Source organism: Trachypithecus francoisi, unplaced genomic scaffold (assembly GCF_009764315.1).
Source record: "Trachypithecus francoisi isolate TF-2019V2 unplaced genomic scaffold, Tfra_2.0 Lachesis_group19, whole genome shotgun sequence".
NCBI lineage: Eukaryota > Metazoa > Chordata > Mammalia > Primates > Cercopithecidae > Trachypithecus > Trachypithecus francoisi.
This window is the reverse complement of record NW_022681464.1, coordinates 44,224,219-44,250,727: the sequence shown is the minus strand read 5'-3', so window position 1 is coordinate 44,250,727 and position 26,509 is coordinate 44,224,219. Positions and strand designations below refer to the sequence as shown.

The 26,509-nt window shown below is 44.0% G+C and overlaps 2 protein-coding genes across 6 annotated transcripts in view; one reads left to right on the top strand and one right to left on the bottom strand.

Moving 5' to 3' along the window:
• Nucleotides 1–21,310, top strand: part of PPP4R1 (protein phosphatase 4 regulatory subunit 1) — a 73,773-nt gene extending 52,463 nt beyond the window's left edge. For all 4 annotated transcript variants that reach the window (XM_033178347.1, XM_033178346.1, XM_033178348.1 and 1 more), the window contains 9 exons: nucleotides 4,122–4,294; nucleotides 5,593–5,688; nucleotides 8,006–8,191; nucleotides 10,419–10,580; nucleotides 14,701–14,801; nucleotides 17,732–17,852; nucleotides 17,941–18,075; nucleotides 18,753–18,894; nucleotides 20,145–21,310. In XM_033178347.1, the coding sequence (XP_033034238.1) occupies nucleotides 4,122–4,294; nucleotides 5,593–5,688; nucleotides 8,006–8,191; nucleotides 10,419–10,580; nucleotides 14,701–14,801; nucleotides 17,732–17,852; nucleotides 17,941–18,075; nucleotides 18,753–18,894; nucleotides 20,145–20,308 (1,280 nt within the window). In that variant the 3' untranslated portion in view covers nucleotides 20,309–21,310. The remainder of the gene's footprint in view (nucleotides 1–4,121; nucleotides 4,295–5,592; nucleotides 5,689–8,005; nucleotides 8,192–10,418; nucleotides 10,581–14,700; nucleotides 14,802–17,731; nucleotides 17,853–17,940; nucleotides 18,076–18,752; nucleotides 18,895–20,144) is intronic.
• Nucleotides 21,311–22,828: 1,518 nt separating this feature from the next.
• RALBP1 (ralA binding protein 1) overlaps nucleotides 22,829–26,509 on the bottom strand; it is a 66,389-nt gene continuing 62,708 nt past the window's right edge. For both annotated transcript variants that reach the window (XM_033178350.1, XM_033178349.1), the window contains exon 10: nucleotides 22,829–25,269. In XM_033178350.1, coding sequence (XP_033034241.1) covers nucleotides 25,003–25,269 — 267 coding nt within the window. In that variant the 3' untranslated portion in view covers nucleotides 22,829–25,002. The remainder of the gene's footprint in view (nucleotides 25,270–26,509) is intronic.

Sequence of the window (26,509 nt, the reverse complement as noted above, 5' to 3'; positions counted from 1 at the left end):
CACTGTACTCCAGCCTGGACAACATAAGAAGACTCTGTCTCTCAAATTAAAACAACAAAAAACATTTGATTATGAGATTGTAGCGTTTCAGTCACATTTTCAAGCTCCACTCCTCATTTTAGTTCTCTTGCTGTTTTTACCCTATCTACAGTTACTTCCTCCACTGAAGTCTTGAACCCTTCAAAGTCATTTATGAGGGTTGAAATTACCTTCTTCCATACTCCTTTTAATGTTGATATTTTGACCTCCTCCCATGAATCGTGAGTGTTCCTAATGGCATCTGGAGTGGTGAATCCTTTCCAGAAGGTTTTCAGTTTACTTTGTCCAGATCCACCAGAGAAATCACTCTTTATGGCAGCTGTAACTTTACAGAATGTATTCCTGAAGTAAGAAGACGTGAACGTTGAAATGACCTCTTGATCCCTGGGCTGCAGAATGGGTTTTGTGTTAGCAGGCATGACAACAGCATTGTCCCCTTGCACGCCTCTGTCAGAGCTCTTGGGCGACCAGGTGCATTGTCAGTGAGCTGTCATAATTTGAAAGGAATATTTTTCTAAGCTGTAGGTCCCAACAGTCGGCTTAAAATACTCGGCAAACCTTGCTGTAAACAGATCTGCTCTCATCCAGGCTTTACTTTTCCAGTGACAGAGCACAGGCAGAGTAGATTGAGCTTAATTCTTAAGGGCCCCAGGATTTTTGGAATAGTAAATGAGCGTTGGTTTTCGCTTTTTTTTTTTTTTTTGACAGCGCCTCACTCCATCACCCAGGCTGGAGTGCAGTGGCGCAATCTCAACTCACTGTAACCTCTGTCTCCCAGGTTCAAGCGATTCTCCTCCCTCAGCCTCCCACGTAGCTGGGACTACAGGCACGCACCACCACGCCTGGCCAATTTTTTTTTTTTTTTTTGTATAATGGGGTTTCACCAAGCTGGCCAGGCTGGTTTCACACTCTTGACCTCAGGTAATCCACCCACCTCAGCCTCCCAGAAGTGCTGGGATTACACGTATGAGCCACCACTCCTGGCCTGGTTTTAACTTAAAGTCACTAGCCACATTAGTCCCTAACAAGAGTCACCTTGGCCTTTGGAGCTTTGAAGCCAGGCATTGACTTCTCTTTAGCTAGGAAAGTTCTAGATGGCATCTTCTTCCAATAGAAGACTGTTTTATCTGTGTTGAAAATCTGGGCCGGGCGCTGTGATTTACGCCTGTAATCCCAAAACTTTGGGAGGCCGAGGTGGGTAGATCATCTGAGATTAGGAATTCGAGACCAGCCTAGCCAACATGGTGAAACCTTGTCTCTACGAAAAATACAAAAATTAGCTGGGCATGGTGGTGCATGCCTGTAATTCCAGCTACTAGGGAGGCTGAGGCAGGAGAATTGCTTGAACCCAGGAGGCAGGGGTGGCGGTGAGCCAAGATTGTGGCACTGTACTCCAGCCTGGGTGACAAAGCAAGACTCCATCTCAAAAAAAATCTGTTGTTTGGTGTAGCTACCTTAGTGGCTTAAGAAATTTTAGCTAGACCTTCTGAATAACTTGCTGCAGCTTTACCTAAGCACTGGCTGCTTCACCTTGCACTTCTGTGTTATGGCGATGGCTCCATTCCTTAAACCTCATGAACTATCCTCTGCTAACTTTCAGCTTTTCTTCTCAGCTTCCTAAACTCTCTCAGCCTTTATAGAATTGAAGCCAGTTAGGGCCTTGCTCTGAGTTAGATTTTGGCTTAAGAGAACATTGTGGCTGGTTTGATTTCTGTCCAGACCACTCAAACTTTCTGCATATCAGCAATAAAGCTGTTGTTCCTTCTTCTTCTTTGTGTGTGTGGAGTAGCGCTTTTAATGTCCTTCAAGAACTTTTCCATCTGCATTTATAACTTGGCTAACTGATGCAAGTGGCCTAGCTTTTGGGCTTTCTTGGCTTTTGACATGCCTTCCTCACTAAGCTTAATCATTTCTAGCTTTGGATTTAAAGTGAGAGATGTGTTACTCTTCCTTTCACTTGAACTCGTAGGGGCTACTGTTGGGTTATTTATTAATTGGCCCAATTTTAATATTGTTGAGTCTCAGGGAATAGGGAGACAGGAGAGAGATGGGTAGAGAAAGTCGGTAGAGCTGTAAGAACACACACATTTATCGTTTAAGTTTGCTGTCTTGTCTGTCTTGTACAGCTAGTTAGCAGCTGCCAAAACAATTACAATAGTAATATCAAAGATCACTGATCACAGATCACCATATCAGATATAACAATAATGAAAAAGATGGAACTAGTACAAGAATTACCAACATGCAGTACAGAGGCACAGAGTAAACACATGCTGTTGGAAAAATAGCACCAATAAACTTGCTAAATGTAAGCTTGCCACAGACCTTCAGTTTATAAAAAGTACAGTATCAAGCCCGGCATGGTGGTGTGTGCTGTAGTCCCAACCACTCAGGAGGCCGAGGCTGAAAGATTGCTTGAGCCCAGGGGTTCAGTGCTTCAGTGAGCTATGATCATGCCTTGTGAATAGCTTTCTGCAAGCAACTCCAACCTGGGCAAAATAGTGGGACCTCACCTCTTTAAAGAAAAAAAAAAGCAAAAGTGTAGTATCTGCAAAGTGCAATAAAACAAGGTGTGCCTGCACTTTCCAGTGAACAGAATGGATGGGGGATGATACACACACACACACCTACACACCATGCACTTTATATGGGACAAAACGTTTTAACGTTTCTTTCTTGTACAGTCTATTTTGAGTACTGTTTTGGTTTGGCTTGGGAGTGATCCCAAAAGGGAGTGGCTGAAGTGATTAAAAGGGTTGGTGAAAATTGCAGCCGAAATTCTGAAGATAATGAAAATATTCCACCGCAACTTTTTGTGAGTGAACACGTTCAGTTTTCTTAAGTTAGCAAGTAATGACCTGATGGACTAGAACCTCATCCTGTATGTTTCTTGCATGTCTATTGTCAGACACTTAATATACTTAGATGAGAAATTTTATAAATGATGCATCTTAATAGATTATCTTTTTTTTTTTTTTTTTTGGAGGCGGAGTCTCGCTCTGTCGCCCGGACTGGAGTGCAGTGGCCGGATCTCAGCTCACTGCAAGCTCCGCCTCCCGGGTTCACACCATTCTCCTGCCTCAGCCTCCCGAGTAGCTGGGACTACAGGCGCCCGCCACCTTGCCCGGCTAGTTTTTGTATTTTTAGTAGAGACGGGGTTTCACCGTGTTAGCCAGGATGGTCTTGATCTCCTGACCTCGTGATCCGCCCGTCTCGGCCTCCCAAAGTGCTGGGATTACAGGCTTGAGCCACCGCGCCCGGCCTTAATAGATTATCTTAATAAAACACTTACTGATTGTTTTGTTTAAAATGTTCATATTTTGAACATCGAATTGGATTGTTACTTGGAATAAATGCTAAGCAATATTTTTTGCTAAATTTCTGATTTATTTGGGGAGCAGGAAGAATGCCTTATCTTAACTTTGAATCACCTTTGTAAGTAAGGTGCAACCCAAAACATAGGCAATGCTAGTTGCCAGATTTTTGAACCCCTGCCTGGTAAGTTGTCCTTTTGGTTTGCTGTAAGCAAGGCAGTGCTCATTTGGGATTGTTGTGTTTGGGAGAAGATACAATTCTCATTTTCAAAAAGAATTAGAGAGAAATAAGCAGTAATAAGATATGAGATGTTTAAATGTAACTGTGACAAGAATCTTTGTAATTACCATTGTTTTATGTTGGCAGGGTTTGTGTGACTGCTCTTCTGCTAAAATAGCTTAGTAAGTAAGACTTGTCAGTTTGATTCATGCACTACCAAAACATAGTTAACTTTTACTGAAATTGACTCCTTTTAATAAGCTGGAGGCAGCTCCAGCAACTAGATAGCATTTCTCTTTTCATACTAACGCAGAATAATGTACAGTAGCAGATAAACATTTTTAATCTCGTGAAAGCATATTAGTTTTCTACTTTTTCTCTTGAAGGACTAATGATTTACCACAGTAGAAATTTTTTTCCAGCTTTTTGATTGCAGTGTCAAAAAAGTATATATTTCATTGATAACGTACAATGCAAATGGAGAACAGCCTTGTAAGAATATTGCAATTGTGTTTCTCACTTTGTCCATTTCCTTACTTTGCCTGTAGCACAAGTGGAAGTGCTGTCCGCTGCACTACGTGCTTCCAGCCTGGATGTACATGAAGAGACCATCAATATAGAAAAGAGAAGTGATTTGCAAGATGAACTGGGTATAAATGAGCTACCAAATTGTAAAATAAATCAAGAAGATTCTGTGCCTTTAATCAGCGATGCTGTTGAGGTAACAAACTCAGTAAAGTATTTACCAAGTGAGAGTAGTTTGAATCAGAAGTCTTTCATTGGGGAATAGTTGTAGCTGATCACTTGTAGTGTGTATGTTCTGTTTGTTGCTGATTTTTTAGCTCTTCCTTTTGCATAAAGTAATTGTTTTCATCACATCCTGTCCTCGTGACATCAGTGTCATATGAAATGCCTGGAAAAGTAAATCCCACTTCTGTCTATATGACCGTTTAGTAGACTCAATGTTAATGTAGCTCACTGCAGTGAAATAGTCTTACTGGAAACAAAGCCCTTTATCAAGAATAATTAACTCTTCCCTTTTCTTTTTGGAGAGGTGCTTTGTTTCTGATCGGACCATTTCACTGCAGCAAGCAACACAGTATTCTGAGCGGAAGATCGGGACTTGAGGCCATGTTGCGGAGGGCCAGTGACATTATCTGGACTCTGGAGTGTGAGGGTGGGTACTGATCCTAGCATCATCTTCCCTTTGTACGTACAGCTGTTCTCTGTGATCCTTCCCTGATTTCCTGCTGCATCTCCATCAAGCCAGCATTATTTGGTATCAGTGCTCCTTAGCCATTGTTTATATAAATGGGGAGAAGGAATGCACCACCGATGGCCAGAATCGCATGGTCACAGATCATAGTGGCTTGAATGAGAAGCTCAGGAAAGAGTACCTGCACACACTGGGGACGGCAAGAGGGTTCTTAGAGCTTTAGCGCGTTTCTGTTTTGATTTCTGTTAGACGGCATGTGGTATAGTTAGAAATCTGTATGATACCACTGCTTTGGATTGAAATCCTGACTATTTATTGGAGATTTGAATAGTATTAATATATCTGCATCTTAGAAGGTGTTATGATGTTGTTGTTACTGTTTTTGGCTGTTAACACATACATAATTTGTGAAATGAGATATTAACAGCCAAGAATAGAAATAGAAGAAAAACTGCATATGACACTCCATGGTCTCTAAAACAGTGGATCAAAAGAATCCTCTCAGTACTGTTTCATAAATAAGCTAATTTGAGCTGTTTGGACCATTTCAAAATTACTTTCAAATATTGTTTTTAATTGCTCTCATTTTTCTGGAGTTGTTTTTCACCCATTTGACAACCTATTCAGCAAGTTAGGTTTAAAGTAGGGAAAGTTCTTAGGTATGGCTGTAAGCTTTTAAAAACGTGAGGAATGTATATGTTTATTACTTTTGGCAGTCTTGAAAGGTAAGTAACTTAGTAAGATAGCTTAGATGAAGATGCACAGCCAGGACGGCTCTTTAAGTAGTTATTTTTTCCTAACAGAATATGGACTCCACTCTTCACTACATTCACAGCGATTCAGACTTGAGCAACAATAGCAGTTTTAGCCCTGATGAGGAAAGGAGAACTAAAGTACAAGTAAGTGACCAAAAAATGTGTTCTTTCGGGGGTGTGTTCCTAATTCCTCTTTTAGAGCCCGTTTCTGACCTAATTTACCCCTTCTTTGTGATGAGTGTTCTAAAAATTATGACTAGTGTGTCATATTTTCTATAAGGAAATTGAAATAGTAGAGAGAGGAACATGTAAGCACAAATCTTCCCTTTCGTACCTCTGTGATCCCATTCTTCATTCAGAGTGACCACAGTCACACACCTTATCTTCCTTCATGTATTTTCATGGGCACATAAACATACACATGTGTCCCTTTTTATCATTCAAGACAACTGTGGTCATCCCATCCTACCTAGGTATTTCCTCTTGTTCACATTGCCAATAATTATAAAATACAGCTCGATTTCAGAGATGAAAATATGAAAAAATATGAAAATTTTGAAGTGCCGTCAGTAACAAGCTGCAGGGAAACTGTGCTCACGGAATCATTGGAATGTGGTAGCTGTGCCTTGCCTTGCTCTTTTCTTTTCTAACAGTCTGACGTGGTGATCTCTCCTGTAAGCACACTAGGACTCCCTCACCTTCACAGCAGCACAGCCCAGTGTACATGCCACACCCGTGGTCTCCATTGTAAGAAGGCTCTGTGGGAGATGCTACTTGTAGTTTCACTTTGATGCTATAAGAAGTGCTACATTCACTATGACTGTCTAGATGTGTTGTTTGCTTCTAGGACTTTATTATTATTATTGTTAGAGATGGAGTCGCACTCTGTCACCCAGGCTAGAGTGCAATGGCACCATCTCAGCTTACTGCAACCTCCGCCTCCTGGGTTCAAACAGTTCTCCTGCCTCAGCCTCCCAAGTAGCTGGGACTACAGTTGCGAGCCACCGTGCCCAGCTAGTTTTTTTGTATTTTTAGTAGAGACAGTGTTTCGCCATATTGGCCAGGCTGGTCACGAACTCCTGACCTCAAGTGATCCACCCACCTCGGCCTCCCAAAGTGCTGTGATTACAGGCATGAGCCACCGCGCCTGGCCTTAGGACTGTATTATTGTTAGAAGTAGATTTCCCAGATCAAATGGTGTATTTATTTTGTTGTTGTTGTTGTTGTTAGAGATGGGATCTCAGCTCTGTCACCCAGGCTGGAGTGCAGTTGCGAGATCACAGCTCATTGCAGGCTCGAACTCTTGGGCTTAAGCAATCCATCCTTCTGCCTCAGCCAGCTAGCTGGAACTACAGATGTGCACCACCACATGTAGCCAATTTTTATTTATTAAAAATGAAATCAGGATTCAAAACAATAGTGTTTTGAGACATGCTTTTCCCCACTTATAGACATTTTCAGTATTTCAAATCTCATTTTAATGAGTTTATTTCCATTTTCATTTTGTGTATGTGGGTAATGAGTTTAGCTCAAAATTCAAGATATTTAACAGGCATTTATTGACATTCCCTTCTCAGTTTTTCTTCTTCACTTGTCCATTTTGCTTCCTGAGATGCAACCATTTTTATCTTTCTTTTATATCCTTCCACAGCTATATTATACACACCTAAGCAAGATTGCAAATATGTTCTTCTTTTCCTCACATATATACAAATAGTTAGACATGGCACTTCGATTTTGTATGAATAATTGCTTAAATTTTCATTTAAAGAAGACAAGTGTTTATTTTTGTTTTGAGACAGAGTCTCACTCTATCGCCCAGGCTGGAGTACAGTGGTGCTCTCACGGCTCACTGCAGCTTCCACTTTCCTGGGCTCTAGTGATCATCCCACCTCAGCCTCCCAAGCAGCTGGAACTACAGGTGTGAGCCACCATACCTGGCTGATGTTTTAAATTTTTTGTAGAGACAGGGTTTCACCATGTTCCCCAGGCTGGGCTCAAGTGATCCACCCTCCTTGGCTTCTCAAAGTGCTGGAATTACAGGTGTGAGCCACTGTGCCTGGCTGGTTTTTGCTTTTTTAATGTTGCAAATCATGCAGAGCACCTGTTATTCTGCATTTGCTGGGTTATAGCAAACATTGTCATCTCTGCCTACATTTAAAGGTGCTGGTGTTATTTTAATATGTCTTTTTAATTTAGTAATTCTAATTTTCCTTTGAGCTGAGATGTTACTCATTATTCTCCTAGAGTTGCTTTTATTTGTTCATACATGTTTCCCTTAGCATGTTTTTTGTATCTCTTAGTTATTAGATACCTGAAAATTTGACATTGGTATTTCTCAACTGTTTGAGATGCTATGTTAAAATCTATATATTTAAAAATAATTTTGCCCAATTTATGTCTAAACTGCTCAAAATGCATCTCAGCTGCTCAGTCACTGTGGTTTCTCTTTCTCCATTAGGATGTTGTACCTCAGGCGTTGTTAGATCAGTATTTATCTATGACTGACCCTTCTCGTGCACAGACGGTTGACACTGAAATTGCTAAGCACTGTGCATATAGCCTCCCCGGTGTGGCCTTGACACTCGGAAGACAGAATTGGCACTGCCTGAGAGAGACGTATGAGACTCTGGCCTCAGACATGCAGGTGAGTATAGCAGTTAAAGAATTAGCAGAACGTGCATGTGGAAGGCACCGTGCTTTGCTTTTCATAACCTAAAGAATTTCTGCTCGTGTTCTGGCACGTTCTTAGTGTTACAGGAAATTATGTGTGGAAGAGCTTAAGAGTAGTAACAGAGCATGTTCTTTTTGCACTGTCAGAGTCCCACAATTTGGCTTCTTCATTTTTATCTAAAGCATTAGAAATTGTTAGCACATTCAACATGCCTACATTCCTAACTTAAAATGTGTTATTATCTAGAGTTTATCTGTAAATTAATTGTTGAGAATATAGGATTTAATTTTTCACCTAGAAATAGTATTATAAATGCTTATTTGATTTTCACACTAGATCTCAAAATATTGGTTTAAACTCTAGTAGAACTGTAGTATTACTAGCGAGTGTGAAGATCTGGGCCCCGCGTGCCTTGAGCATTGCAGTACAGGCAGGAGAAGTTCTGTGGTTCTTGCTCTCCTCGTCCCCACACCCCACCCCACCCCCTTTCAACAGAACTCTACACAAGGTAAACCCTTGCTTCAGGTCATTTTGTCTGCACATCTGTGACTTTCGTGTAACCTCTTCCCAGGCTTGATGACCTAACCTCCCCTGCCAGGCTGATTTCTATATAAACAGAGTTTGCCTCTCTTTGAACACACCCGTTCCTTCAGTGAAGTTGATCTCTCAGTTATTTTAAAAAAAAAAAAAAAAAAAAAGCAGTCTGATTAGGCTAATTTGTACTGAAATGTGATGACTTTTCCTTAAACTTCTTAGTAATTATTATATTTTTCAGGGAATCAGTGCTGTTGACTCAGCAAATTCTAAGTGGGAAGTGATCTTGATAGGTCAAGTTCCTCCTTTGACCTATGAGGTTAGGAAAGCCGGGCCCAGGAGAAGTGAATTTATCTGTGTTTATACACTTCTTCAGTGCTGCGTCTGGTCATGGAACCACAAAGGCCCAATTTCCATAGAGTGCTTTGTCCTGTGTATTCGTGTTTTCAGTCTTTATTCCACAGAACTGTAGGGTTCCCGTGGGATAAATCTCCGGGGGCACCTGGGTGACTCTGATGCCTCAGAGTCTGGATTAGCAGTTTCTTCTCTCTGCTGCCCGCCTCTTCCTTGAGAACATCTCTGCCTTCATCTGTTTTTTTTTTTTTTTTGAGAGCGGAGTCTCGCTCTGTTGCCCAGGCTGGAGTGCAGTGGCGCGATCTCGGCTCACTGCAAGCTCTGCCTCCCGGGTTCCCGCCATTCTCCCGCCTCAGCCTCCGAGCAGCTGGGACTACAGGCGCCCGCCACCGCGCCCGGCTAGTTTTTTGTATTTTTAGTAGAGACGGGGTTTCACCGTGTTAGCCAGGAGGGTCTCGATCTCCTGACCTCGTGATCCACCCGCCTCGGCCTCCCAAAGTGCTGGGATTACAGGCTTGAGCCACCGCGCCCGGCCTCATCTGTTTTATATGTTGAACTTGGGTGTAAAATTTGATTTCAAGAGTGGATTCTGGGGGGGAAGGGAAAGGAAATAAAATGTTTGCCCTAAATTGTTTCTCTTTAGGTAAAGTTTAAAGTTACTATGTGAAAAATTAAGGCAACATGGAGAAAAGGATGTTTTTAACTTAAAATTATTATAAATGCAACACATTTCTGTTGAGGATTTCTTTTCCAAGGCTGTATGCAGATTTCGCTAGTCTTATATTTCTTCAATTGCCAATTCCTTAAGAACAAATTTTATTGTTCTGTTTTGTTTTTCTTAATCCAAGGTTTGACTGTACAGGAATCTGAAGGGGGACAGTAAACCGGGGAGGGTGCTAGAGAGCCTTTGGTCCATGTGCAGCCTCAGCACATCAGCGTGTTCTAGCACGTACTTAGTGTTATAGGAAATTATGTATGGAAGAGCTTGAGAGCAATAACAGAGCATGTTCTTTTTGCACTGTCAGAGTCAGGGTCCGATGTTCAGAGAACTACAAAAACTTAATGATTTCTAAGCGTCTTTTCTTCGTGAGTGAAAGGAAGGTAATACATACTAGGCAGGGATTTAAGATTTTTCTGTTACACTTTTCGATGCGTAATGTAGGCATTTAAAATTAGTATCTGTTATTACTATTCTGATTTAATTTTTTGAGATTAGTGACATTCATATATAAATTAGCCTTCGTATATTGCCTAAACGTTGAAGTACTGAGTACTTTGTGGTCAGCTTACTAATGTGTTTTCATTTCTGCAGTGGAAAGTTCGACGAACTCTAGCATTCTCCATCCACGAGCTTGCAGTTATTCTTGGAGATCAGTTGACAGCTGCAGATCTGGTTCCAATTTTTAATGGATTTTTAAAAGACCTCGATGAAGTCAGGATAGGTGTCCTTAAACACTTGCATGATTTTCTGAAGGTAACTTTTAAATTCTTTTGCAGAAAAACACAACAAAATTCTGCTGTAAATCTAAATCTTTATCTTCTGCTATTACCAAGAGAGGTTTCTGTGTGTTCCTATGTAAGAAAATATAGCCATAAGTTGATGTTAAGATGTAACTTAGAAAAGCAATAGTCCCATAATTATACTTTCACTTTTAAAACAGTATTAAATGATAGGGTTTTTTTTTTTTTTTTTTTTTGAGACAGAGTCTTGCTCTGTCGCCCAGGCTGGAGTGCAGTGGCCAGATCTCAGCTCACTGCAAGCTCCGCCTCCTGGGTTTACGCCATTGTCCTGCCTCAGCCTCCTGAGTAGCTGGGGCTACAGGCGTCCGCCACCTCGCCTGGCTCGTTTTTTGTATATTTTAGTAGAGACGGGGTTTCACCGTGTTAGCCAGGATGGTCTCCATCTCCTGACCTCGTGATCTGCCCGTCTCAGCCCCCCAAAGTGCTGGGATTACAGGCTTGAGCTACCGCATCTGGCCTGATGATAGTTTACAGATGTTTGTACCTTTTTATTTTTCAAAATTATTGAATGAAATATATGTAAAAAAAAAAAAAAACAAAACCATTAGCTGCAGTCATCCCTCCGTATGTGCAGGAGGAATGGTTCCAGGTCCCCCATGCACACCTAAATCCATGCAGTACTCCAGTCCTGTGGAACCCGCATGTAGGAGAAGTCTGCCCTCCGTGTACTCCGGCTTCACACCCAGGAATACCTTGTTTTCCGTCCTCATTTGGCTGGGACACACAGTTCAGTGTAAGTGCGCCGGTGCAGTTCACACCCGTTGTTGAGGGTCAGCTGTGTATTAAGTTTGGAGGCTTTATGTGGTATTCCAGGAGTCCGAGAATTGACGTTTAGCCCTCACTACTTTGATATAAGAGCTGTGATCTCCAAAGTGAATAGCCTTGATTTTTTACAAATTGTTTAATCCTGGAGTACTGTTGTTTTTTTTAGACTTTAGCCTTGAAATTGATAATTCTAAGGCTTGAGTGATAGAAGTAATTGTAGTCCTCCCTTTTAAAAAACATTGAGACCGGGCACCTGGCTCACGCCTGTAATCCCAGCACTTTGGGAGGCCGAGGCAGGCAGATCACTTGAGGTCAGGAGGTCGAGACCAGCCTGGCCAACATGGTGAAGCGCTGTCTCTACTAAAATACAAAAAATTAGCTGGGCGTGGTGGTAGCGTAGTCTCAGCCACTCAGGAGGCTGAGGCAGGAGAATCGCTTGAGCCTGGGAGACGGAGGTTGCAGTGAGCTAAGATGATAGGCACTCCAGCCTGGGGTACAGAGCAAGCCTCCATCTCAAAAAAGTAAAAAACAAAAACATTGAGACCATGTTATATTTTATGTAGATCATATTGAAATTTTTCTTTCTTTTCTTTTTCTTTTTTTTTTTTTTGAGACGGATTCTCACTCTGTCACCAGGGTGGAGTACAGTGGCATGATCTTGGCTCACTGCAACCTCCGCCTCCCAGGTTCAAGTGATTCTCCTGCCTCAGCCTCCCGAGTAGCTGGGACTACAGGTGCGTGCCACCACACCTGGCTGATTTTTTTTTTTTTTTTTTTTTTTTTTAGTAGAGATGGGGTTTCACCATGTTAACCAGGATGGTCTTGATCTGACCTCGTGATCCTCCCGCCTCAGCCTCCCAAAGTGCTGGGATTACAGGCATGAGCCAGCACGCCTGGCATGAAATTTTTCTAATTGTCCCAGTATTGTCCTTTATAGTTTTTCTCTGCTCAATTTTGAATCCCATAAAGTGCGTATTAAATTTAAATGTTATGTTTCTTTAGTCCTCTTAAATGTAGGTGTCACTGCATTTTTGAGGACTCCAAACCAGTTGTTTTACAGAATTACCCTCCATTTGAATTTACACAGTTTGATTCTGGGTAAGCAGGGTTTTTTTTTGCAGACATGTTAACCTGTGTAGGTTTTCATGCATTTTTCTAAATGTGTCACATCAGGGCTAATGTGATATTTGCTCTTCCCATCATTGGTGACGAGAAGGCTGACAACTCTGTTATAAAATGACCTGTCACCTTTTGTGGTTAATAGAGAATTGGTTGGGAACTGAAAAAAAAAAAAAAAAGAATTGGTGAGGTGATACTTTAGAGCTCTGTTTAGTATCTGTTTCTCTAGAGTCCTTCACCAGTGCTGTCATAGCCAGGCATCTGTACATGGTTCTTACCTGAATCAGTTAACTGTGTTGGTTGTGAAAGAGTGATTTTCTATTTTCATAATTCTGGTTTTTTTAAATTAACTTATTTTGAGACAGGGTCTCACTCTGTTGCCGAGGCTGGAGTGTAATGGTGCGATCATGGCTCACTGCGGCCTCCACCTCTCCCAGCTCAGATGATCCTCCCACCTCAGCCTCCTGAATAGCTGAGGCCACAGGCGCACTACCACACCCAGCTGAGTTTTGTATCTTTTGTAGAGACGGGGTTTCGCTATGTTGCCCAGGCTGGTCTTGAACTCCTGGGCTCAAGTGGTCTGCCTGGCCTTAGCCTCCCAAAGTTCTGGGATTACAGGTGTGAGCCACTGTGCTCGGCCATTCCTTCTGTTTTTATTAAGTAACATTCCCATGTGAAAATAACCTGTGCCTTCTCTCCCTCCCCGGTTTCAAAAGTTGTTTTAGTATTGGTGTGGACGCTAGGATTTTAAAAATTCAACGTAATGGAACCCATTTCTGTTGTTTGTTTTGAGTATCAAATTTGACTAGTGGGGACCCCTTAAAGCTGCCTCGTGTGTCCTTTGATTTGTCCTTTTACTTTTAAGCATATCAACACTTTCAGTTTCAACTTTCCCTTTCCCTGTCCCAGCCTGGAGTCAGCTATTTCTCCAAGGAACTGTGGTCCTTTTTAGTGGAGAATGGTCCTTAGAAACGGAGATCCAGGCACTGGAAGTGCTCATTGCTCCTGAGCTGTCATTTCTTTTAGGTCTTTCCAGAAGATAGTAGCTAGGAGGTGTGTACTTTTTCTTTTTTTTTTTTAATTACTAACTTCATAGTGTGGAGAACTACTTCCATTTCAATACTGTTTCCTCTCTTTTCTTCACTTTATATATTTTTTTCTTTTTACTCATGGTAAAAAGTCTGTTCTTAACAACGTTAATGTATAATACTTCGTTGTGGCTGGGCGCGGTGGCCTGTAATCCCAGCACTTTGGGAGGCCAAGGCAGGCGGATCACCTGAGGTCAGGAGATCGAGACTACCCTGGCCAACATGGTGAAACCCCGTCTCTATTAAACATACAAAAAATAGGCCGGGCGTGGTGGCACGCACCCATAGTCCCAGCTACTCGGGAGGCTGAGGCAGGAGAATGGCTTGAACGTGGGAGGTGGAGGTTGCAGTGAGCTGAGATCGCACCACTGCACTCCAACCTGGATGACAGAGTGAGACTCTGTCTCAAAAAAAAAAAAAAAAACTGCTCAGTTCCACCACATAAATGAAATAGTTTCCGAGTTACCCCACCAATAATAATAATTCCCACATGAAATCAGCTACGCAATACTCAGGACTTCCTAGCACATCTGTCCTTAGACTGTCTATTGAAGATGTACGGCCACTCAGTTCACACTTGGGCTGTTTTCCCTGTGATTGGTTTCCATCTGATGTACAGTTAGGGTGGTTTGCCTCCCCCTTTAAATATCTACAGAGCAGCTATTGGGATACATTTATGTTTTTTCTCTCAACAAATGCTGAATGCGTGCTCTGTGCTGTCACAGTGCCACACGCAGGGCTTACACACGTGGTTCAGAGCATGATTACTGCCTTAAGTGGGACCATGGCCACAGGGATGTCATATGAATACAGGCGGCAAGTCCTGTAATCAAGCTGTGCCTGGCGTCCTGTGGGGTTTAGTGTGGCTCATTGATAGGCACAAGGAACAAAGATTTCCAGACAAGATGGTGATTCCTGAAGGCAAATGGAATTATTCAAGGAAAAATAAACTTAATACCAAATTTAAAACACTTAAATACAGCTACTACATTTCCTCTTCAGAAGAATTAACCATATTGCTTACAGTCTGTCTTTATGCCCTCGAATAAAAGAAATAATGTCTACCTTGTCCTGGTAAATATTTTTGTTTTGTTACTTTAGCTTCTTCATATTGACAAAAGAAGAGAGTATCTTTATCAACTTCAGGAGTTTTTGGTGACAGATAATAGTAGAAATTGGCGGTTTCGAGCTGAACTGGCTGAGTAAGTTCTAACAGTTTATTAGATTATATTTTGGAGGGGTATATATTTACTTCATTTTTACCTTTTCTCAGTTTCATTCCTTTGTGTAGATCCAATTTTTTTGTGGTATTCTAGCCCTTTGTTGCTTCCTGTAATACATGTCTTACTGTCAGTGAATTTCCTCAATTTTTTTTTTTCCTGAAAATGTCTTTAGTTTGTTTTTATATTATTTTTATCATGGTGAAATACACATAGCCAAATTTGCTATTGATGACATTTATTACATTCACAATGTTGTGGAACCATTCCCTCTATCTGGTTCTAAAATGTTAACCTCCCGAAAAGAAAAATGCATGTCCAATAAGCATCTACTATCTATTTGTGGATTTGCCTATTGTGGACATTTCATGCAAGTGGAATCATACCACACATGGCCTTTTATACTTGGTTTCTTCATCCAACAGTGCTTTCAGTTGGCCCTCCATGTTGTATCCTCTAGCTGAACTTGCCTCCCTTTTTGTGGTTGAGTAAATATTCCATTGTATGGATATACCACATTCATTTAGTGCGTTCATCTGTTGAGGAACATTTGGGTTGGGTGTGTGGTCTTTTGTGAATAGTGCTGCTAGGAACGTTTATGTACAAGATTTAATCCTTGAAATCTGTTTTCAGTTATTTTGAGGTGGATTTGCAAGGCCATATGGTAATTCTGTGTTTAATTCATTGAGGAACTGCCAGACTTTTCGACAACAGCTGTACCATTTTACATTCCCATCAGCAACGTGTGGGAGTTTCAATTTCTCTATGTCCTCACTAACACCTGTTTTCCTATTAAATTGTAAAAATATTTCTAAATTGGCCAAATAATCATTGTGCATATTTACAAGGTATATAATGATGTTGCAATACATATTGGATAGTGGTCAGATAAGGGCAATTAGCATATCCGTCACTCGCTTATCGTTTCTAGCTGTTCTAATGGGCGTGGAACAGCACCTCCTTGTGGTATGATTTGCATTTCCCTAATGACTAATGATGTTGAACACTTTTTCATAAGCCTGTTAACCATTTGTATATATTTTGTGGAGAAATGTCTATCCAAGTGTCTTGCACATTTTTAAATTGGGTTGTTTATCTTACGTTGCGTTGTTGAGTTGTAAGAGCTATTTATATATTCCGGATTATAGACGTCACGTGCATTTTCAGATGACGTCTTTGCTGAGTATGGGATGTGGGGCGGACAGTTTGTCTTTCAGTGGATTGAAGACGCCACTCCACTGAGTTCTGGCTTGCCCACTTCTGACTCGAAATGCACGCCTCCTCTTCTGCCATGTAGTGCCGGGATGTGAGTCCAGCTAGTCAGTAGTCAGGATCAAGCTGGGTTTGCGTTTTGTCATTGCTGTGGTTACCTTCAGTGTATTTGGGGCTTCAGTTTTCCTCACTGTGGGCTGCCATTCCCATTGCCGTTTGCTGAGGGTGGGAGCTGGGGCATCAGGGGTCTTGTAGTGCGAGTATTCCATCCAGGGTTTAGCTGTACCTGCACCCCTGTGGGACCTCCTATCTGTGCTTGGTCTCGGGCAGGACTTCCTGCAGCTCCTCCTGGAATAAGAAAGGAGCATTAGTTCTCCTCTCCCCCCGTTGCAGTGTTTTTGCTGGCCCACAGGGTGGACAGGCTTTGGGCCCCTCCACCAGCAGGTTAAGCCTTTTGCTTTGTGTGGGCGAAGGGCCCAGCAGAGTGCTTGGTGATTCGTAGCTGTCCGTCAGCCGCTGCTGCCTGCTATGAGACATCGCTCCTGTTTCTCCTGACCGTCTTTCCTGAAGCACCCATGGCAGGCAGGGACCCTGTGGAGGTCAGAAGGTCAGAAGGTTGCCTGGGGATGTGAGCTCCCTGTGTCGGGCACATCTGGCTTTGCTTAAGCCACCCCGTGCTCTTGCCAGCCACCATTTGGCCCTGGGCAGCTGGCTATAATTCGAGCTGATTTCTCCCCACCCTGTTCCGTGCTGGCAGGTGCCCTGTCCTCCGGGCTCTGCTGAGGGACAGTTCTCCCCTCGTGGGGAGTTAGGCGGTTCGGGTGCTTCGCAACCCCAGCTCTCTGCTGGGCTCAAGAAAAGATCTGGAAGTTTATGTAGCTTTTTCTACTGGAGGGTCAGTGACGTTCTTTGCAGTTTTCTGTATTCTAAGCAGAAACTGATGTTCTATTTGGAATTTTGATTTTGAACTTTGTCGAAAAGTACGTGTGTCTGTTTGAGGATGTATGTTTGTATACACGGGTGCATTTGTCATGGCTGCATCATCTACATTCATGTTACAGTTGACTTCCTGCTTATTAGAAATGTAAATCATCTTGAACATAAAATGGGAAAGGCAAAAGTCTCACATCCAAGGTGTTTCTTCAAGGGCATCATTGAAGCTTTCAGGTTAGCCTGGTGGGTGTCATGGAAGTCTCAGGGCCCCTCAGATGTGAAGGGAAGGTCGCTGGAGGATACCCTCCGTCTGTTATCATCCCTAGCAAGTAAATCCCTTCCAGGAAGGCTCCTCAGAGCCTCGACAGGTACACAGCAGACTTCCCTCCCTCTGCGGGAACTTCTTACTGAGAAACTTGATGGAAGCTTCTCAGCACATTCCAAACTATAACCGTGGATCAGTGTGGGCCATAGTCCAGTGGAACGTACTAGGAAGTGCTTTGCTCTGTCTCCGTTCCCACGGATGCAGAACTCGACAGCTTTTGTTTTCCTTACACTCTAAGGAACTTGAATAGCATGTAAGTGCATTTCCAGACTCACAGAGACTGGAGGTAAGTGTACAGGAGAGATCTGCTTAGTCGCTCCTCTTTGCATGTGTTTGAGACAGGGGCTCAGTAATCCAGTATTGCAGATTATTTAAATGAGAACCTATTTTCATTTGTCTTGCCGATTTTTAAACATTATCTTTTTGTAATTCCTTTTTGTAGACAGCTGATTTTACTTCTAGAGTTATATAGTCCCAGAGATGTTTATGACTATTTACGTCCCATTGCTCTGAATCTGTGTGCAGACAAGGTTTCTTCTGTTCGTTGGATTTCCTACAAGTTGGTATGTATTGAACTTTTAAAATTGTAGATCAGTAAACTCTGAGATCCTAGATTGGAAGCTGTTCCTCCCTTCACACTCACCCTCCCAGGTCAGCGAGATGGTGAAGAAGCTGCATGCAGCAACGCCACCGACGTTCGCAGTGGACCTCATCAACGAGCTCGTGGAGAACTTGGGCAGATGTCCCAAGTGGTCTGGGCGGCAAGCCTTTGTCTTTGTCTGCCAGGTAAGCGAGGCCCTGGGCTTGCCTGTTTGTGAGCGTTTCTCCTAGAAGAATGTCATCTTTGACTTCCTACCTCTCTCTCATCCTCTTCCTTATTCTTAAGAAGCAGAACCTTACGGTAGCCTGGCTGTTTCTAGGATCACTGTCCCCATTGTTGGGCATCTGCTGGCCCCTCCCTCCCAGCCAGCCAAGCCCCTTCTTACACTGGCACGTGCCTGCTGTACATGCGTGTTCCACACCACACACCACATGCCTGGAATGCGCGTGTTCTACACACATTCAGACGTGTGCATGTGTACATTTGACAGTACACATGCATGTTCCTCACTGCACGTTATACAGGCATACATACATGTACCACACCACACACATACTGTGCACACATCCACCATACCACAGTTCCCACTAGAGGGTGCTCATGCCTGGGACCCAGAGCACAGGTGTGAAAATGAAAGTGTGAATGGACACTCTAGGTCTCCGTAGAGCAGTTTAAAAACTGTCTGTCCATGTGGGCAGTTAATTGTCTAATTTTTTATTTGAGTTCCCAAGTACCTGGAATTTTGGTTAAAAAGCAGTAACTAAAATGTGTACCTGTGGTCACTCAGAGATTTTGTTAGCTAGTAGTCGAGTTTTTGGCTGCATTGACAGAGAAGCCTAGAGCAGCTGTTTCTTTTCCCCAGACCGTCATTGAGGATGACTGCCTTCCCATGGACCAGTTTGCTGTGCATCTGATGCCGCATCTGCTGACCTTAGCCAACGACAGGGTTCCTAACGTGCGAGTGCTGCTTGCAAAGACCTTAAGGCAAACTCTACTAGAAAAAGGTAGGTAGTGACTCTACTAGGAGAAGCGTGTGAGTAGAGAGGGAGATCTGTCGACTGCGCTGATCAACAGATACCAAAGCAGAAGTATTGTCTGCTCAGAGAAAATAATCTGGTGGAAGGAAATATTTTAGTTGTTCTGGTGGTTCTCTCTCCCAAGAGGGCATGGAAGATGAAAGGGGTTTTTTAGCCCTCTACTGTTCGAGTTGGAGTTTATCGTAGGCATGTATCATTTTTGTCATTTAAAACTTAGCTTTTTTGTTTGCTTGAGTTTTTGAGATGGAGTCTCATTCTGTCACCCAGACTTGAGTGCAGTAGTGCGATCTCAGCTCACTGCACCCTCTGCCTCCCATGTTCAAGCGACTCTTCTGCCTCAGCCTCCCCACTAGCTGGGATTACAGGTGCCTGCCACCACACCCAGCTAATTTTTTATCTTTTTAGTAGAGACGGGGTTTCACCATGTTGGCCACGCTGGTCTCGAACTCCTGACCTCATGTGGTCTGCCTGCCTCAGCCTCCCAAAGTGCTGAGATTACAGGCATGACCCACCGTGCCCGACCTAAAACTTAGTTTTTAAAATTGGGTATTCATTCTCTTTCTATGCAAACCATTGGCTGGCAGCATGCCACTGCAATCTTGCAGTCTTCAGTATGGGGGCTCATACCTGTGTTTGCTCTCCCTCCTTCTCTTCATTAAGAGACAGATGCCCCGTAGTATTTGTTTTGTTGGAAATTATAATCTCTTCAAGATTAAAGACGGTTTATTTTATTTAATCAACCCCCACCCCGCCCGCCACCCAAACACCTCATCAGTATAGTTGCATGGATGAATGAAGCACAGAAAGAAATTTGTAGTAGACGTCAAAGAATAAGGATAAATGAATATTGCTGCTTTTTTTCTCCTTTTTTTTTTTTTTGTAGTTGGTGTTTGGAAGTGTTTTTCTTTTACTACTACTTAATAGCTAAGAAGTGTAATGTTTTCATCTATTTATTAATTTAGTAATTTAATATTCCTTAGCTGTCATTGAATATCATGAGATTTAGTCTTATAAAAACAAGATAAATCTCATAACTCTTTTTATTCTGGCACTTTTCTTCCTATAACAAATCAGGTTGGATTACTGTTTATGCTTCAGTGTGGCTTCTGTTGTACTTGTGGAAATACCCAGTTTAACTGTTTATACTCATACTTGACGGAACTCTGAAATGTTCCGCTGGACTGGTTTCATCTGTCCTGTGCACATGTCATTTCCAGACTATTTCTTGGCCTCTGCCAGCTGCCACCAGGAGGCTGTGGAGCAGACCATCATGGCTCTTCAGATGGACCGGGACAGCGATGTCAAGTATTTTGCAAGCATCCACCCTGCCAGTACCAAAATCTCTGAAGATGCCATGAGCACAGCATCCTCAACCTACTAGAAGGCTTGAATCTCGGTGTCTCTTCTGCTTCCATGAGAGCCGAGGTTCAGTGGGCGTTCCGCACGTATGTGACCTGGGATAGCTTTCGGGGGAGGAGCGACTTCCCTCTCCTGCAGGCTTCATTGCAGGTGCAAGTTGCCTATACCCAATACCAGGGATTTGAAGAGTCAAGAGAAAGTACAGTAAACACTATTATCTTATCTTGACTTTAAGGGGAAATACTTTCTCAGAGGATTATAATTGTCACCGAAGCCTTAAATCCTTCCGTCTTCCTGACTGAATGAAACTTGAATTGGCAGAGCATTTTCTTTATGGAAGGGATGGGATTCCCAGAGACCTGCATTGCTTTCTCCTGGTTTTATTTAACAGCCGACAAATGAAATTCTTACAGCCTGAAGGCACATGTTTGCCCAGATGTGAAAGAGACCTTCAATATCAGCCCTAACTCTTCTCTCCCAGGCACAAGGACTTGCTGGGCTGTGTGACCCGCTGTCCAGCCCAGCTCTGTGTGAATCATTTCTGATGTGTGTAAATGGGAAAGGAGGGTTTTTTACTTCTCCCGAGGGCTTGATGCTAACACAAAAGTAGGATTGACTTTAACTCTTAAGCACGGCATATTGCTGTACACATTTACAGAATGGTTGCTGAGTGTCTTGTGTCTGATTTTTTCATGCTGGTCATGACCTGAAGGAAATTTATTAGACGTATAATGTATGTCTGGTGTTTTTAACTTGATCATGATCAGCTCAGAGGTGCAACTTCTTCACATCCTGTACATACCTGTGACCACTCTTGGGAGTGCTGCAGTCTTTAATCATGCTGTTGAAACTGTTGTGGCACAAGTTCTCTTGTCCAAATAAAATTTATTAATAAGATCTATAGAGAGAGAGATATACACTTTTGATTGTTTTCTAGATGTCTACCAATAAATGCAATTTGTGACCTGTATTAATGATTTAGTTAAAGTGGGGAAACTAGATTAAAATACTTGTCTTTTAACTAGTTCATTAGTTCTCTGGAATCTGCCTGTGTCCCCGGGGTTGGGTCTTGCTCTTGGCAGCAGCAGGTGCCTCTTGGGTGCTCCTCCTGCTCCTGCCTACAGCCCCTAAGGGCAGGTGGGTGCCGAGTGTCTGGCACAGCTTGGACTGTGCCACTGAAGACAGCGGGCGGGCGGTGGGGGGTTCGTCTTGAAGCTCCTGAGACAGAGTCAAGCATCTCTGAGCCTCGATTTCTTCATCAGTAAAATGGGAATTAGTAAAACCTGCCCTGTTTCTCACGAAGTTGTTTTGCAGGCAAAGGAGGTCCTCTGTGAAGGTGGTTTTGTAAAGTGCTGCGTGTATAAATGTTCAATGTTCCTGTGAGCCTGGTTTGAAAACCTTGGCCTGCCTGAGTCCCCTGGTGCTTCTGTGAGTTTGGTTGTATTTCATTAGCCAGCAGGGACTCCTCAGTACGTCAAAATAAGTTCCTCTGAACTTCCGTGTGGGATTGGAGAACACATGGGTTGCTTCCTGTCTCTACACTATTACAAATAAGCCTGTGGCTGCTGCTTCTCACATTATAACCCAGATGTTTACACACTGCAAATATAAGTGAACAGATTTCACTGGGAAGGATGTTCAAATAGGTAAATGCATAGGTAATATACGAAGTGGGTATTGCGGGCAGGGCTGGGGAGTAGCTGTGGAGGGTGTGGGGTGGTCTCCGAAGGCCTCTGAAAGCATCAGAGCAGAAACTGGAGGAGGACCTGGCCCCTCGATATAGCCTCATGTGTGAGCTGCAGCTTGTCTGCTGTTGTATACTCTTGGCCCCCAGTATTTCAGTTCTGTAAATTGCATTAGAATCATACACTAGTAGCAGCATTTTTTTTTAAAGCAGTGGCTATGCTAACATGGTATATTTGGGGGTAAAGAACTTGAATTTGGCACTCTCCCTGCTCCGCAAAAAAGCCCGTATATGTGGCATTTTAGGGCCTTTCTGCCCTCTCCTCTGCCCAGGCTTGCTATCACATCTCCTGGGTCTCCTGGGCTGTAGTCTAGAACATTCCAGGGGCACGGCCCACCTTCCCTAAAAGCTGTAGGATCTTATGCTGAAGGCTTTGCCTGCTAACTGACTCAAGCTTTTCCTTCTATCCCTCATGAGAATCACGGGCCAGGGCTGAGGCTGCAGACGTGGAATTGGGCGCGTTGTCTCCATGGAGAGCTCCAGAATGCCAAGGCTGCATCTTTCTCCGCCTGGCTGGACACAGAAGGTGTGTTTGTTCTTAAGATATCCTAACACATAACAAGCAGTGTGCAGCAGTGTGCTCTTCACAGAAACAGCTGCAGTGAAAAAAAAAAGATCCCGCTGCATTACAGCCCATCTCGGGAGGTGACCTCAGGTCTCACTCCTCAGTATCTCCAGATTCCCAACGCTAAATGTGTCCCATCCGGGCACCTGAGACTTCCCATCAAGGAGAATTCAGCTATATAAATTTAACATTATAGATCTAACCACACAAAACAGAGAAGTCAGCTGTTTGTCTAAGCTTTCAATGACAGATATTTTAATTGTGGAATTTTTAAAGCAAAAAAAGCAATGGAAACTTCCTTTTTATTCTATACCAGTCTATCCCAGACATGCTAATTATGGTTGGCTGTGCTGAGTCCTCATTTACTGTGTGAAATGCAAATGTCTGTAAATGGCAATGCCTGGGGCCAAGCCAGGCCAGTGGACTTGTATGCAGTTCCCACCGGAGCCAGGAGCTGCTCAGACCGCAGACCCAACCCAGTCCACTGGGTTTTGCAAACACAGGCTGCCTCTGCAGCAGCGTGGGCTTGTGGAAGGGAGGCACGCCGCGGCCAGCATGCATGCCAGGGGTCAGGGGTTCTCCCCGTGTCTGCAGAGGTGAGGGGTACAAAGTGAGCTGAAAACAAAACACTGTGTTCCCCCTTGGCCTTGAAGAAGTGCCTCAACCACCTCCTCACTAGCTGCAGGGTTCTCAATCTCCTCACAGAAAGAATGTATACAAAAACACTAGAAGCTTTTCTTTTTCCCAAATGGCTGTTGAATTTATTTGCTTGATCAGTAATGGTCCTGGCAAAAATTAGTTAACCAATGCTGAGACATTTGTAATGAAATACTAACTTTAAAAATCCATGACACCTTGATAGAAATTAGAGTTTACACAAACAAAAAAGGAACCTTCGATATTGCCAGCAGCTACAAAGTGAATGTACTGAGACCAACAGGACAGCAAGAAGGCATTTGCACAGCGATATCTGACACCCGACCATACTTTCAGTCACCAGAATATCTTCTCTCCAGATTTAAAAAAATAGTATGCTGATTTCTATAACAAAGCTTTTTTTCGTACAAAAATCAAATAATGGCCAACGAGTCACAACAGTGCAATAGGTAGAGGATTAAAAACTGCATCAAACAGGTGCTGAAAATAAATACTACCTAGGAGGAGGAGGAGAGCGCCCTCGGGTGGGGTTTGCGTTCATCCCCTTGACTGTGTGTGTGGGGTTTGTCTTCCGAGCCACTAGCCTGGCCTGTCGCGCTGCTATTCACTCTGGCCACGCACCTGCAGCACGTCGCCTCCAGGGCCCAGCCTCCCAGAGGCCTCAGCGCATCAGAACATCCATCTCATGTCTCACCGGATGGACCAGCAACAGGAAAATGGGGTGGGGCGAATCACAGTTACCATTCAAAGGAAAGGAATTTTTTTCTATTGCTCAATCTTGTCAATTGGGAGTCAGTCCACCAGTAGGTTCACTGAGACGATATGGATAATTTCAGACTTTTGTTTAAGAGCATGTATATGGCTTATTCAGGCAAAGAGACGTGTACATTCTAGCCCAAGCAAGCAATCCAGAGTCATTCCGTTTTTAAGGAAGGTCAGTCGTTTGAAAGATTTCTGGTTGGAGCAACATCCTCGGTGGATGCACCAGGCCAAGGTGACTACCTCTGACCAACCCAGTGAGAAGACCTCTGCTGGTCCCCGCAGTGAGGAACCCGCGGGAACGGGCGGCCTCCTCCCCGCAGGCCTGCGCTGCCCGGGCCGGGTGGGCGGGCTCCACAGGCAGCCCGTCTGTGGCCAGATAGGCCGTCCTGGTGACTCGGGCTTACGGACTGCGGTTTGGAACTGCAGAGGGAGAGAGAGAGGCGGGTGGGCCAGGGAACACCCACCAGGCGCTGCTCTGACCAGAGAACGCGAGGCAGCTCCCCCACAGGGATCTGCACCGAGAAGGTGTGGAAGGCACGAGCAAGAGTGACGGTACCAGAGATCCCGGAGGGGGTGGCTTGCGGCGGCCACAGCAGGTGCAGCGCTGACCTGGTGTGTCCCCCCTTGAATGACAAAGAGATCCTGATTCTGCTGTGATAACAAAGCAAAGAAAGACGATTTTTGGTTTAAAAAGAAGCCACTCAAGGGTTAAAATAGTTATTTTAAGTTAAAGAAAATTAATCTTCAAATAAGCTGACACTATCTGGAAAACTCATCTGTCCCTAAAGCCCACAATGTGTCCACTGCTTCGTCCTCCCATGGAACCTGAGCCTGACATGAAGGAGTCAGACGTGTGACAGAGGAAGAGTCTGAGAAGAGAAGACACCTTTACAGAATGTACAGTGGGAGAGCCGGCCTGGCCCCCGGGTTACAGTAAGATGCACGGGTCCTTTCAGTCTCGCGGACTCCAGACGGCCGCGCAGGCTGCTCAGATGGACGTCTCCTTCCTGTCCCTGCTGGGCGATGGCTTCGCCGGCTCCTTGCCTGCCTTTGGCTGCTCTTTAGCTGCTTTTGGCTCGAGGACGCCGTCTCTGGGCGGCTGGACGGCACCCCCGCGCCACTCAGGCTCCTGGTCCTCCTGCGCCTGCTGTTCGGCCTTGGCCCGCTGCATCTGGAGCAGCCGCAGCTGCACGCGCAGCTCGATGATCGCCTCGCGCTCCTCATGAATTGCTTGATTCAAATGATTGTTCTTTATCTTGGGGAAGGACAGAAAGGGCAGTTATCACTTAAGGAAGTCAGAGGACGATTTCTCAGGAGCAGAGCCTGGTTAGCAAGGGCGTCCTACAGAGGAATCTGGTTTTAAGTCAATGGGGTGTGAAACAGAAGACACACAGCAGGAATGCACAGTGCACAGTGAGGGCCATGTGCCTCCTCAGAACGTGAGGCTGGAAACCCTGCTCCTGGTTACTGCAGAGAAACACATCCATGTGCCAACAGAAACCCGTCATTTTAATAATTCAGTGTCCTAGTGTTTAAAATAGACAACTCATAACTTTCAACTGGCTTCTGAACAGCCCTTAAGGAGAAAATAAAAGTAATTTTAGCAGCAATTAGAAAGGGGAGTTAGAGATCAGATAAAAAACCAGATTTGTTTCAAAGGTGACTATCCTTTGTCTTTTGTGAATGGCATTACTGTAATTCTGAAATGTCCTACTCAATCAAACCACAGAAAATTACTATCAATTCTAAATCATCTGGACATACTCGGCAGAGTTTAGGTACCACGGAATAGCAGCAGCCCTGCCCGCCATGGCCTCCACTCCGTGGCGGGTGCCAGCTTCCCGTGCGTGGGTGTGGCATGGACTAGGCTCTGCAAAAGGGGCGTAGACATAAGCGCAAGCACTGAGTGCCACGCGTGCACCCTGTCCTTGGCGACTGGGCATGCCTTCTCCCTTCCCTGCTAACTTAGTCCTGCTAAAAGTGGCAAGACAGAGCAGCCACGTTGGACCCCACGTGGAAAAAACTGGTGTGGAGGATGATGGGCTGGGCCACCTGCCACACAAGAGACACCATCTTGTTTAAACCACTATGTAATTCTCTTCATTACAGCAATTCAGCCTACACTCCAAGTACAATACTTCTGGATTCTATTTTCCTCCTGAGTCGGTGGCTGTGTGTGGCATTCTGCTTTTCTGTGCAGGGTGTAGTTCTGGTTCGCAGCAGCCACGGAGGCAACCCAAATGAAGGACACAGAGCTGTCCCCTGTCCCCTGTCCTTAGATCCCTTTCTATGAAGGACACAGAGCTGTCCCCTGTCCTTAGATCCCTTTCTATGAAGAGGACACAGAGCTGTCCCCTGTCCTTAGATCCCTTTCTATGAAGAGGACACAGAGCTGTCCCCTGTCCTTAGATCCCTTTCTATGAAGGACACAGAGCTGTCCCCTGTCCTTAGATCCCTTTCTATGAAGAGGACACAGAGCTGTCCCCTGTCCTTAG